The sequence below is a fragment of the Indicator indicator genome, chromosome 23, assembly GCF_027791375.1.
Source record: "Indicator indicator isolate 239-I01 chromosome 23, UM_Iind_1.1, whole genome shotgun sequence".
In the NCBI taxonomy this organism is placed as follows: domain Eukaryota; kingdom Metazoa; phylum Chordata; class Aves; order Piciformes; family Indicatoridae; genus Indicator; species Indicator indicator.
The window spans coordinates 2,923,376-2,937,599 of record NC_072032.1 but is presented as its reverse complement, the minus strand read 5'-3'; the positions used below and the strand labels follow the sequence as shown (position 1 = coordinate 2,937,599).

Genomic DNA, 14,224 nt, shown 5'->3' with positions numbered 1-14,224 from the left:
GACAGGCTGGGAGAGTTGGGGCTGTTCAGCCTGGAGAAGGCTCCAGGGAGATCTTAGAGCAGCCTCCCAGTACCTGAAGGGGGCTACAAGAAAGCTGGAGAGAGACTTTTGACAAGGGCTTGTAGTGACAGGACAAGGGACAGTAGATTTGAGCTGGAAGAGGGGAGATTTAGATTGGTGGTTAGGAAGAAATTCTTTCTAGTGAGGGCGGTGAGACACTGGAACAGGTTGCCCGAGGAAGCTGTGGATGCTCAAGGTGTTCAAGGCCAGGTTGGAAAGGGCCTTGAGCAACCTGGGCTAGTGGAAGGTGTCCCTGCCTATGACAGGAGGGTTGGAACTAGGCGATCTTTAAGGTCCCTTCCAACCCTAACCATTCTATGAATCTATGATTCTGTGATTTGTAAACACTTTGTACCCAGATTTTTCTGAACAATCAAAATTCTCTTTTAATTTCCTAACCTAGTATAATAAGAAGGCAGGCCCTGTGTTAAAGCAGTAATAAGCAGACACTGAACCTGAGTGTATTCAGTTTGAAAATCCCTGGAAAACCTGTAATATCTATCTGTTAAGAGTTGATGGGTAATTGAAGAGTATCCTTCTCCCAGGAACTGACTAATTGCAAAGTAATATTAATGCATTTCTCTGACTCAGCTGAGTCTCTCTCATGCTGTCAAGCAAGCTTTGGTCCATGGGATGTGGTTTGACTGATGAGAGAAATTTGTCAGAACCACTGAGCTGGAGGTTTGTACACTGCAAGGTCCAGCAGGGATCATGTCTAATCTCCGATGTGCAGATGGTGAGGATTAGGTGGGAATGGCTGTTAAGAACCAAGTGCAGCTGGGGACACTGGAGTTCATTATAAATCAATTGCTAGGTGAGAGCTGTGTGGAATATGCAGCAAGAGATGGTATTTTATTGATTCAGTACATGTATTATTGAAAAGAAAAAAAAATAGAAAGAAAGAAACAAGCAAACAACTATTTGATGGCTGCCTGCAGCATCATAAAGCTTAAATGTATTTGCTAAAGTCAAATTGATTGAGTTCACCATGTGAACTCCTTGAGATTCCTGGATCTTGGAGATGGAGTACATCCCTTGAAGGCTCAGCATGCTCCCAAGCTCCCTCCTACTCCACCAACCAACTCATAATGAAGAGTGAGACCCAAATAAATCATAAAATCTGAGAGGTCAGCAGTGAAAAAGAGCAAAGTGTCTCATTTCAGCTGTAGACTTCTGGTTCTAAAATGATTGAGTATGAATAACTCAATTTTAGATGGAAAACTGAAGGACAGAAAGGTGGAATGGCTTGTAAAGCATCAGGCAAAGGCAAATGGCAGAACTGGGAACAGGGTCCCTCTGTACCTTGAGTGGAACTCCTGTGAACATTGCATGGTGCAGTCTGGTGTCACTGATCCACTGCAGCAGTGCTGTACCGGTGTGGAATGTCCCTTCTGCTGGGCAGCTCAGTGCTAAGTGCTTTGGCAGAGGGAGAATGTGGATGGAGGAAAGAGAAGAAAGCAAGGCTATTCTATGATTCATTCTAAAATGAATTGTTTTGTTTGGAACAGACCTTTAAGATCATTGAGTCCAAGCATTCTCTAACTCTACCAAGCCTGCTGCTAAACCATGTCCCTCAGCACCACATCTCTGCCTCTTTTAGAAAGAATCATAGACTAGCCTTGGTTGGCCCAATGCCACCATGGACAGTAAACCATCTCCCTCAACACCATCTCTCTGTCTTTTTTCTGGTTTCAACCACCTCCCTGGGTATCCTGTTCACATGCTTAAGAACGCTGTCAGGGAAGAAGTTTCTTCATCCAGAGAAACTTGGCTTATGAGACTTCTTTAAATTATTTTTGAAGCAATGCATTGGTTCCTGAAGATGCCAGATGCCAGTCCTGCTAAGCAGCAACCTCCATGCACAGATGAAAGCAGCAGATGCACTGGATTGTGATGCTCATTTCCATGCTCTGAGCTTTAAAATTGTTCAGGACATATTATTTATGCACAAAAGGGTCCTTCAGACAATGCTGGTGCTGGGACATTTGTATTCTTTCTCCCTTTAGCTTGAAGTGGCAAGTCAAAAATTGGTTCTGCTGCCTGACTTCTCTTTGTAGATGTCTCTGACAAGGGTTCATACTGTGATTCTCATACATGATCTAAAGACTTTTGTTCTTCTTTCCGCAGTTTTATGTATTTTACTTTCCCCAGTTTTATGTATTTTAACAATTGACTTTAATGGGGCTGCTCTCAGTCTTCCCTGCATGTCTAGCATTCATATTCTTTTTCCTTTTGCTTAGAGGGAGTATTGTGAACTGAGCATAAAGCCACCAGTTTGTCCTGTGGAAATATCCACCATTACTGCTATTTATTAGAGGCATTATAGAAAAGCTATGAGCTAAATGGAGATAACGTGAGGGGAATCAGAATTCTACTGACACACAGAAGATAGGCATGGGAGAAATGGTGCCTCTCACCCCCAGGGATCAGTTTGATTGCTCTCACAGATATAACTAAGGAAGATGATTCACTTACTCTCCTTTTAGTGTGTTTATAAATATGTTGTAGTGGATAAAACTAATTCCAGTGTTTCACCACCCTCATAATAAAGAACTTCCTGATGGCCAATCTAAATCTACGCTGCTCTAGTTTAAAACCATTGCCTTTCATCCTATCACTGCAAGCCATCGTAAAAAGGCCCTCCCGAGATTTCCTCTAGGCCCCTTCAGATATTGAAATGCAGTTCTAAGGTCTCTTCAGAGTTCTCTGTTTCCCAGGCTCAACAGACCCAAATCTCTCAGCTTGTCTTCATAGGAGAGGTTTTCCAGCCCTCTGATCATCTTGGTGGCCCTCCTCTGGACCCACCCCAACAAGTCCATGTCCTTTTTGTGTTGGGGGCCCCAGATCTGGAAACAGCACTTCAGGAGAGGTCTCATCAGAGCAGAGTTGCAGCCCAGGAAGTATTTCAAAGAACACAGAAAGTTCCATCTAAATGTGAGGAGGAATTCCTTTACTTTGAGGGTGTTAGAGCTCTGGCTGCCCAGAGAGGTGGTGGAACCTTCATCTCTGGAGTCATTCAAAACCCACGTGGATGCCTTCTTGTGCAACCTGCTCTGGGTGAATCTCTTCTGGCAGGGGCATTGGACTTGATGGTCTCCAGAGGTCCTTTCCTACCTCTACCATTCTGTGATTCCGTGATTCATACATACAAGCACAGAGCATGCCTTGTGTGGAGGATGTAGGTTAGCAGTTTGTTTGTTTGTTTGTTAGCTGATGGTGTTAGAAACCATGTGCATATCTTGAAAAATTTGGAACTCCCAGAGCCCATTCTTCAACAGAGAAACGCCAGGAATGATAGTGTGGCATCACCCAGCTGTCTCCCAGCTGCTGTGTTAATTGAGTGAGAACCTTAATGAGCAAAGTGAGGTGAATGTAAAGACCTGACTCCCCAGCCCATGACACTGACAGTGTTTCATTTTGCTGTCAGCCTCAGCAAAACTTGGCTTTTCTTCCCCGTCATATCCCTTTATGGTAAGTTTTGCAGCAGTGGAGGAATGCAATTGATATGCAGTCAAATTGTTCCTGACAGAGAGATTTTAAAAGCTTTTAGACTGGATGTAAAGGAGGAAATTTTGTCTTTGTGGAACCTGCTTAGCCCATCTATCTGCATTAGGTGTCTAACAGTTACACTGAGCAGAAATGACATCTTAAAGAAGACTAAGTGCTACTTAACTTTTTAATGTCATTCTTGGAAGAGCTGAAGTTGATTTTTTTTTCTGTATCATTCCATCTTAGCATTTTATGAGAAATCAAACAGTACCTGTGTTCTTAATAGCTGACTTTCTAGTCTTCCTTCTGCACCATGGAGAGAGAGTTGGTGTCTCAGCATATGGAGTGGAAACACCACCCTGATGTGTGCCTGTATATGGATTTTGAAGAAATACAAACCAGAAAGAATCTTCTTCCATTTCTTATGACCAGATCCCTGCTATTGCAGGCATGTCTTTCAATCACCCTTGTGAACCCATAAAAATTCTCATTAAAATTAAGAGTTATTTTTGCACCAAGGCTTCCTGAAAAGCTGTTTCAGAAGCTTCGTTTTGTTACTGTCAGAAACTTTGTATTTGTTGGATTGTTTTTATTCCTGCCCAGTTAATTCATGGTTAGTTTTCTGCCAACAGTGTTATAGAATCAATCACAGAATGGTAGGGATTGCAAGGGACATCCAGAGATGATGGAGTCCAACCCTCCTGCCAAAGTGGGATCATCTTGGGCGGGGCACACAGGGAGGTGTCCAGACAGGTCTTGAAAAGGAGACTCCACAACCTCTCTGAGCAGCCTGCTCCAGGGCTCCAGCACCCTCACAGGAAAGGAGTTTTTCCTCATATTGAGGTGGAACTTCCTGTTTCCTCCATGCAGTTCCATTTCATAATATCTCCTGACTGCAGCACTTTAGATCCTTCAGTAGTGAGATCTGAACTTTCCTGTGCAAGACTTGTTTATACGGAGTATTTAATCTGAGATGTCTGTTTTGGAGTCTTATGTTTCTCTTTCAGATCTAGAGCAGTAACCCAGGAGCCCCAGCTGGGAACCTCTTGTGTATTCCTCTTGTGTATTTGTAAATATTTTGTATTACTTCTCCTCTTTGGATTGCACTCCTACAGTGTCCCCTCACAGCCTTCCTTTGACTAAAATTACACAATCCCAGCTTTTTTAGCCTTTTTTTTTCAGCAGCCTTCCTAACTCCTTTTTTTTTTTTTTTTTTTTTTGCCCTGCTTTACTCATTTAAATTCCTCTTTCTTGCACATAAGTGACAAGAAGTGCACAGTGTTCTGGATGAAAACTCCCCACTGCCTTGTGCAGTACCATTAATATTTCCTATTTCCACTCACCCAACACTCCTAATGCCTCATTTGCCTCCTTCACAGGCGCATTACACTGCTAGATTGTACTTATGGAGAGTAATAGGGCTTCCCTCCATTGCTATTTGCACCTGATGACTGCCTGACTTAAAACAAATTCTTACCAACAGTCGCTAGAATAAAGAGTAGAGCTTCATACTCTTAATTTCTAACCTGTGCCTTATATATAAACCTCATGACAATCCAGTTCTTCACAGTGACAGTCACTGACATTTGTGCTGAGGATTCTGCACAATTTTTCTGCATAGCCAAATGTCACAACTGCCAGCATGTGTATCTGCTGGTGCTGTCTGTGTAGGCTCAGCTACACTGAGGTGAGTTATGCTTAAAGAGAGGAGCAGAGAGGAGAAGAAGGGAAGGGAAGGGAAGGGAAGGGAAGGGAAGGGAAGGGAAGGGAAGGGAAGGGAAGGGAAGGGAAGGGAAGGGAAGGGAAGGGAAGGGAAGGGAAGGGAAGGGAAGGGAAGGGAAGGGAAGGGAAGGGAAGGGAAGGGAAGGCGAAGGGAAGGGAAGGGAAGGGAAGGGAAGGGAAGGGAAGGGAAGGGAAGGGAAGGGAAGGGAAGGGAAGGGAAGGGAAGGGAAGGGAAGGGAAGGGAAGGGAAGGGAAGGGAAGGGAAGGGAAGGGAAGGGAAGGGAAGGGAAGGGAAGGGAAAAAAGAGAAAAAGGTTTTTCCTCCATAGTTGTTTAGTTACAGGGAATTTGCAAAGATCCCTTGTCAACCATCTTTTTCTAAACTAGCCAGGCCAGCAGCCTGGGTCAGATGACAGCACCTGTCCACCTCCTGCTCATAATGTTGTGCTGAGTGAACATTGAATTGACTTCTCTCCTGAACTGTTCTTTCTGTTTCTCCCTTGCCCAAGTTCTGCCATGGTCCAGTTGCAGCACCCAGCAGATGCAATCTGACCATTGCCTTCTTCCTAACCCTGACATTTCTGTTTTGTGCTCACCCTTCACATTTTTGCCTTATTCCTGACCCTCTTGCCTTTGGATGAGCAGGGTGAAGATGTGCTACCCCCCAGGCTCAGCTGCACAGAACTAACTACACTGTGTTCAGTCTTCATTTCTACTCTAATTGCTGTCCTCAGTGCTCAGCCCATCAGGGTGCAAACACGTGGGATGAACTGGAGGAAGCCCTGAGAGGACTGATCTGATCTTTCTTAACTGACCCTTCTTTGAGCAGGAGGTTGAACTACAGATCTCCTGAGGGCTCTTCCAACTTGAACATTTCTATGAGCCAAGTGCTGCTTGTCTTGAAGAATCAAAACTCTTATTTTTACCCCTCCCTTTTTCTTTCTCTCTCTCTCTTTTTTTTAATTCTTCTTCTCTTTTATTCTATTTGTGTAAAGGATTCCTATTCAAAACCATTTTAAATCACATTTCTACTTGAACTCAGGATATTTGAACACGTGCATGAATAACCTTCCTGAGCACTTTCCTCTATTGAAGCAACCTTAAAATGGAACATATCTGAAGATGTTTCTTTGTATTTAATATTAGCTAGAAAAGCTTCATCTAAATTGACATTTGTGCCTCTGAGTTACACTTTCAAGAGGTGCAGAAAAGGTCTGTGATCACTCAATGTGCAATAGATATTACAGCTAGAAATAGTCCAAGGAAGTTTTACTTTGGAGAAAGATTTATTTCAGGGAAAAATAAAAGTACTTAGCTATTCACATGAGCTAGGTCATAGAAGTAGAAAAGTTATTTTCAACATTGTATCAAATTCAAGGTTAAAAGCTCATTCAACTCTTTTATATTAAAGGCAATATTTATAGTATTGGTTACATTGGGTTGTGCTGCTGGAGACATTTTAATATTAACAATGTAAATGGTACAGCAAATGGTACCTCTGAGGAATATGTAATATATGTATGTGCTGCTAATACAATTCTTATTACCATTATCTACTTTATCTCATTTCCATTAAAGTGATGGATATAAGGCAATAGGAAAGAAAAATGGCCATTTTTCTCTCTTTTCTGCTTTGCTAGCTGGCAGCATGTAACTGAGGAAAACTCTTATTTTATCAAGCACGTTTTAGACTCCCAAACTGGGCTGTAATGAGTGAACAGCAGAAATAAATGGCAGCAGTGAGCTTGTTCATTAGTATACAGAGACATTTATGAGCTGTGCTGAAGGTATTCAGTAACTTGCTTGGGAAACATGGCAATTCTTCTAGCCATGCCTGCTGTGAATGCTGCTTTGCTGTTTGTAGTCACGGACCAAATCCACAGGAAATTATGATGTGTGTCACCTAGAAGTGAAAGTTGATTAGCTTCTGTAGAAGTTGAAAATCCAGATGAGAAAGGTTAAAGTTTATTTTGGTTTCAAATTTGCCTTCTCATCTTCTGTTCAAAACAATCATAGAATTACCTACAAGATACCTGTGATGGTTTGAAACTGTCTTTTTAATTTTTCCTTGCAAAGTTCAGAACAGAGAAAGTGAAAGAATGTAAATAAGTCACTATTGGGTGTAAGAAAGCAAAATAACGATTGTTCTAAACACTTCCATTGGATAGATAGAAATGTTTAAGAACTATTACCCAAAACAAAGTAGGCATTCTGCACATTCTGCGTTCGGCAGTGGGGGCAGTTGCTGGGCTGTCTGGCTGCTGTTTCTTCTTCTCTTCTGGCTGAAGATAACACACTGACCTTGGCAGCTAAGTTAACAACTTTCTGCTTAACTAACTCTGCTTCTCTGTCCAGGGGGGTCTGGGGGGGAAGCTCCTGGGAGAGGGAGGCCCCTTTGGGAGGGTCCCCTTGGGGGGAAGCAAAGGGAGATCAGTTGTGCTTTTTCTGTTGATTGTATATATTTGTGAATGTTGTGAATTTTGTATATTTGTACATATTCATTGCATTTCATTGTAGATTTTAGACTCTGCTTGTAAATACAGCTTTTCATTTGCTTCCAGACTGGGCTAGCCTGGTTATTGTCGGTGGGGGGGGGAATTTCAGCTCACACCGACACACTTTTTATTTTTGGCGCTCCAACTCGGGGCTCGATTGCTTGTTTGATTTATTTCTGCTCAGATTAGGAAGCAAAATGAAGCTGTTTTGGATTCTGAGTCATTCTATTTCATCTATTATCAGTGTGATTGTTTACAGATGGGCCATTTCTTGCATGATAGACAAGATTGTGAGATATGTGGCATATAAGTCATTTCTTTGGGTTAAGAACAAGTTACTGAATGTTGGTGAATTCTGTTATGGTCTTATTGGGCTAAGAAGCTATGGTAACTCAACTATGGATCTGCTAGCAGACACATATGAGTTTGTTACTCCTCTTACAACTACAGAGGGTCTTTGTAACCAGTGGTACCCTAGATATCTTGTGCTTGCCTTAATTTTTGTTGCTTCTTGGAATAATCATATGGCTACTGATAGCACTGTATCAAGAAAGACATAAGGCTACTTGCTCTTCCAACTCTGCTGTGAATGTGAAAACCAAGCCAGTAAATTTGGTGGCCACTGTAACCAGAAAGCGTAAAGGAGTGCAGGAGGAGATGCAGATGCTGCAGGAGATGGTGCAGATGGAGATGAGGGTCCTTCTACTCAGGGTCCCTCTCTTAAGAAAGATCCTTCTGATGAGGAAGAGAGGGTTAGCCTTAAAACTCTGGTAGACCTCTTGAGACCCCACATGGATGATGGAGATGTAGGTCAGGATGTAGACCCTAGTAGATTAGCAACTGCTGGTAGTGCCTCTGAACTCAAAGAAATTCAACGGAGGATTAAAATAGGATTATGGGGACAGCGACCTCAGGATGATGATGATGATGATGATGATGAGGATGACATACAGTCAGCTAATGCACCCAGACAGGAAATTAGACATGTGAGGAAGGATTACATCAGAGGAGATAATGAGCCAGTCCTGTCTTGGCTAGCCAGGTGTTTTGATATGGGAGCCCCAGCATTGGTGGTAGGTGACAAGTCGGCCTCTCAGTTGGGGATGCTCTCAAAGGATACAGGCATAGACAGGCACCTAGGCAAGTGCATTGGTAAAGTTTCTCTGTGGGCACGCCTCCTACTGGCAGTCTCGCTGAGGTACCCCAGCAGAGATGATTTACCATGGAACCCTAAGCCTTGGACCACAATAGCTGAGGGAATCAAGCGTCTGAGAGAGTTTGCTGTGAGAGAAGTAATGTATGGAGATCATAAGACTCTGAATCCTGATGAAATTCCTGTTGGAACAGGCCTTGCCAAAAAGCTCATTAAGCTTGCTCCTCCTAATTATGCTACTATTCTGGCAAGCAGGATTGTGGCAAGAAATTATGGTGGAGCACCTCCTACTGTTGGCCATTTCACTGACCAAATGAGGCAGTTGGAGGATAGTCTTGCACGTACTTCTTTGGTTTCAGCCATTGAAACTTTGTCTGGAAAGATGGAGAATTGCATGAAAGAGCTGAAGGAGGAACTTAAAACCTCCATATCCAACTTGATGAAGGGGGATGATTCTAATTCCTCTTCCTCCAGATGGATACAAGTTTCAGCTGTTAGGAACAGACGTGCTCCAAGGAGGCCATTCCAGAATAGGTCAAACCAAAACAGACAGCAGAGGCAATCACGTGGCAGTATCTGGATAACTCTGCGTGATCAGTTTGGTGAGAACATGAACAGATGGGATGGTCAACCAACTTCTGATCTTTTCAAGAGGTTACGGGAGCTGCAGAGAGGCAGATCCCGAGGTAGCAATACCAGGAGGGTAGCTGTCGCTTCCTCAGTTTCCCAGAACAACTCTGATAGCTCCAACAGTGATCCTAATTCTGGTGCTGGACATTGTGCCGGCTGTACATGTGGAGGTAATCCCCACCATTAGGGGTGCCCTGCCTTCCGCCAGGGGGAGGTAAGGGATAATGGAGATAACAGAATCTATTGGGATGTGTACATCCAGTGGCCTGGCACTTCAAAATTTCAGAAGTACAGGGCCTTGGTTGACACAGGAGCTCAGTGCACCATAATACCATCAAATTATCAAGGGGGAGAATCTATAACTATTCAGGGAGTCACTGGTGGATCTCAAGAGTTGTTTAAGATAGAGGTTGATATAAGTTTAACTGGGAAGCAGTGGAAGAAACATACCATTGTAACAGGTCCTAATGCACCTTGTATTTTGGGAATTGATTTTCTGAGAGAAGGGCGTTTTAAAGACCCTAAGGGTTACAAATGGGCTTTTGGAATAGCAACTGTAGAAATTGATGGAGGAAAATTGAAGTTGTCTATCAGACCTGAGCTTTCAGATGAATCTGCAGTTGTGGGACAACATGAGATAGAGGATGTAAAGCTGCCGGTTGCTTCTCAAACTGTGCATCACAGACAATACAGAACCAACCGTGACTCTTTGGTGCCCATTCAAAACTTGATTCGTCAGTTGGAGAGTCAGAAGGTCATCAGCAAAACTCATTCACCTTTCAACAGTCCAATCTGGCCTGTGAGAAAGCAGAATGGAGAGTGGCGTCTGACAGTTGATTTCCGTGCCTTGAATGAAGTAACTCCACCCATGAGTGCAGCTGTACCAGACATGATGGAACTCCAATATGAGCTGGAATCCAAGCAGGCCAAATGGTATGCTACCATAGACATTGCTAATGCTTTCTTCTCTATTCCCATAGCAGAGGAATGCAGGCCTCAGTTTGCTTTCACCTGGAGAGGCATTCAGTACACATTCAATCGTTTGCCCCAGGGGTGGATTCACAGTTCAACCATCTGCCATGCAGTGATCCATGATGCTTTGGAGAAAGGTGGAGCTCCAGAACACATTCAGTTCATCGATGACATCATCGTCTGGGGTGAGACTGCTGAAGAAGTCTTCGAGAAAGGTAATAAAATCCTTGACATTCTCTTGCAAGCTGGTTTCGCTATCAAGCGAGACAAGGTGAAAGGACCTGCCAGAGAAATCCAGTTTCTGGGAGTGCGGTGGCAAGATGGTCGCCGTCACATCCCAATGGATGTGATAAACAGAGTCTCCACCATGGCAAATCCCATCAACAAGAAAGAAACTCTGCGTTTCTTAGGCATAGTGGGATTTTGGAGACTGCACATTCCTGGATACAGTCAGATTGTGAAACCTCTCTATGATGTGACTCGAAAGAGAAACAGTTTCCAATGGGGTCCTGAGCAACAAGCAGCCTTTGACCAGATCAAGCGAGAGGTAGTCCAAGCGATGGGTCTGGGACCTGTCCGAACTGGTCCAGACATTAAGAACATTCTGTACACGGCCGCGAGTGACAATGGTCCAACCTGGTGCTTATGGCAAAGATCTCCAGGGGAGACACGAGGACGTCCTCTTGGTTTCTGGGGTCGTGGCTACAGAGGCTCAGAGGCAAACTACACTCCAACAGAGAAAGAGATTTTAGCTGCTTATGAAGGAGTGAAAGCTGCTTCTGAAGTGATTGGAACTGAGTCACAACTTCTTCTAGCTCCTAGATTGCCAGTTCTGAATTGGATGTTCAAAGGCAAAGGTTCTTCACCACATCATGCAACAGATGCTACCTGGTCTAAGTGGATGGCTCTGATAACACAGAGAGCTCGAATGGGAAATCTCGAAAGGCCTGGTTTGGTGGAGGTGATCACAAACTGGCCAGAAGGCACAAGCTGTGCAAAACCTCCAGAGGAGAGAGTAACTCGTGCTGAGGAAGCTCCTCCTTACAGTGATCTGTCTGATGATGAAAAGAGATATGCTTTGTTCACAGACGGTTCCTGTTGTCTGGTTGGGAACAAGCGGAGATGGAAATCTGCAGTGTGGAGCCCAATGCGCAGAGTTGCAGAAGCGAGAGATGGAGAAGGAGAATCCAGTCAATGTGCAGAGGTAAAAGCTGTCCAGCTAGCTCTTAACGTAGCTGAACGTGAGAGATGGCCAAAGCTTTATCTCTACACTGACTCGTGGATGGTAGCCAATGCCTTGTGGGGTTGGCTGAAAGACTGGAAGAAGAATGGCTGGCAGAGGAAAGGAAAGCCAATCTGGGCTGCAGATCTGTGGCAAGACATTGCTGCTCACATTGAGAGAATCCCAGTGAAAGTGAGACACATCGATGCTCACATTCCTAAGAGCAAAGCTACTGAGGAACAACAACACAACCATCAGGCAGATCTAGCTGCAAGAGTTTCCCAGGTGGACACAAACTCTGATCCTGATCCTGATCTTGACTGGAAACACCGAGGTGAGCTGTTCTTAGCTCGGTGGGCCCATGACTCGTCAGGACATCAAGGCAGAGATGCAACCTACCGATGGGCTCGTGACAGATCCATTGACATTTCCATGGATGCTATCACACAAGTCATCCATGACTGTGACATTTGTGCTGCTATTAAGCAGGCAAAGCGGATCAAGCCCTTGTGGTACGGTGACCGATGGTCCAAGTACAAGTATGGTGAAGCCTGGCAGATTGACTACATCACTCTACCTCGTTCTCGATCTGGTAAGCAGTATGTGCTGACTATGGTAGAGGCAAGCACTGGATGGCTGGAAACTTATCCAGTTCCTCATGCAACTGCACGTAACACCATTCTTGGTCTGGAGAGACAAATCCTGTGGAGACACGGAACTCCAGAGAGGATTGAGTCAGACAACGGAACTCATTTCAAGAACAATCTTGTAAAAAACTGGGCCAAAGAGCACGGCATCGAGTGGATATTCCACATTCCCTACTATGCACCAGCTGCAGGGAAGATCGAACGCTACAACGGTTTGCTGAAAACCACTCTCAAAGCCATGGGGGGTGGATCTTTGAAAAACTGGGAGAAACATTTAGCACAAGCAACCTGGTTGGTGAATAGTAGAGGTTCAGTGAATCGAGCTGGACCTGCCCAATCAGATTTGTTGCGAAAGGAGGAAGGTGATAGAGTTCCTGTTATCAGAGAAAAGAATCTGTTAGGCAAAACTGTTTGGGTATTTTCTCCTTCAGGAGAGGCCAAACCTGTCCGAGGGGTGGTTTCTGCTGAAGGTCCTGGTCACACCTATTGGGTGATGCAAGAAAATGGTGAAATTCAGTGTATTCCACAAAGAAATCTAACTTTGGCTGAGAGAGGTTAAATTCAGAGTGTTGCGCAGACAGAGCATCGCGCCCAAGAGGAGAGTTCATGAGATCTACGGTGCACGAACCCTGAGAGCCCTGAATCACCTGAGAGTCCCTGTTCCTTCCTTCGCTCCATCTGTGAGGAAACAAGCTGTTTGCTGTTTTTCCTGTGATTTGACTCTTTTGAATCATCTACATCTGAGATAGCCGGAATGGACTATGGTCTTTATTCACCTATTGTTGTAGATATTATTTTAGATTAGATAAATGATAGTAGCAGCCAATGGAATTGTTTAGAAGGGGTGGACTGTGATGGTTTGAAACTGTCTTTTTAATTTTTCCTTGCAAAGTTCAGAACAGAGAAAGTGAAAGAATGTAAATAAGTCACTATTGGGTGTAAGAAAGCAAAATAACGATTGTTCTAAACACTTCCATTGGATAGATAGAAATGTTTAAGAACTATTACCCAAAACAAAGTAGGCATTCTGCACATTCTGCGTTCGGCAGTGGGGGCAGTTGCTGGGCTGTCTGGCTGCTGTTTCTTCTTCTCTTCTGGCTGAAGATAACACACTGACCTTGGCAGCTAAGTTAACAACTTTCTGCTTAACTAACTCTGCTTCTCTGTCCAGGGGGGTCTGGGGGGGAAGCTCCTGGGAGAGGGAGGCCCCTTTGGGAGGGTCCCCTTGGGGGGAAGCAAAGGGAGATCAGTTGTGCTTTTTCTGTTGATTGTATATATTTGTGAATGTTGTGAATTTTGTATATTTGTACATATTCATTGCATTTCATTGTAGATTTTAGACTCTGCTTGTAAATACAGCTTTTCATTTGCTTCCAGACTGGGCTAGCCTGGTTATTGTCGGTGGGGGGGGGAATTTCAGCTCACACCGACACAATACCTAAAGAATGGCTTTAAGCTTGAGGAGGGCAGATTCAGAATGGAGATTAAGAAGAGGTTCCTTACAGTGAGGGTGGTGAAACTCAGGAATAGGCTGCCCAGGAAAATTGTGGATGCCCCCTCCATTGGGGTGTTCAAGACTGAGTTGGAGGAGGCCTTGAACAAGTAGAAGGTGTCTCTGCCATGGGGAGTTGGAACTAGATGTTCTTCGAGGTCCTTTCCAACCCAAACCATTCTTTGAATCTATGAGTTAAACGAAGGATAAAATAGAGTTCCTCTCCTGAAGGGGGTTGTTTAGGTCCTCTCAAGATTAGTATCACTCATGCTGTACTTCTCTACTGTCTAACTATCTACTGCTCTAGGCAGCCTAATCCAATTGAGAGTGCCCCTGCTTACCG

The 14,224-nt window shown here is 44.1% G+C and overlaps 1 protein-coding gene across 6 annotated transcripts in view; it reads left to right on the top strand.

Moving 5' to 3' along the window:
- The window catches only part of CTNNA2 (catenin alpha 2), a 546,312-nt gene that overhangs the window by 199,342 nt on the left and 332,746 nt on the right, over positions 1 to 14,224 (top strand). For 2 of the 6 annotated variants that reach the window (XM_054391623.1, XM_054391622.1), the window contains exon 7: positions 833 to 851. The exons of the other annotated variants lie outside the window; for them this stretch is intronic. In XM_054391623.1, coding sequence (XP_054247598.1) covers positions 833 to 851 — 19 coding nt within the window. The remainder of the gene's footprint in view (positions 1 to 832; positions 852 to 14,224) is intronic. 6 annotated transcript variants of the gene reach the window in all.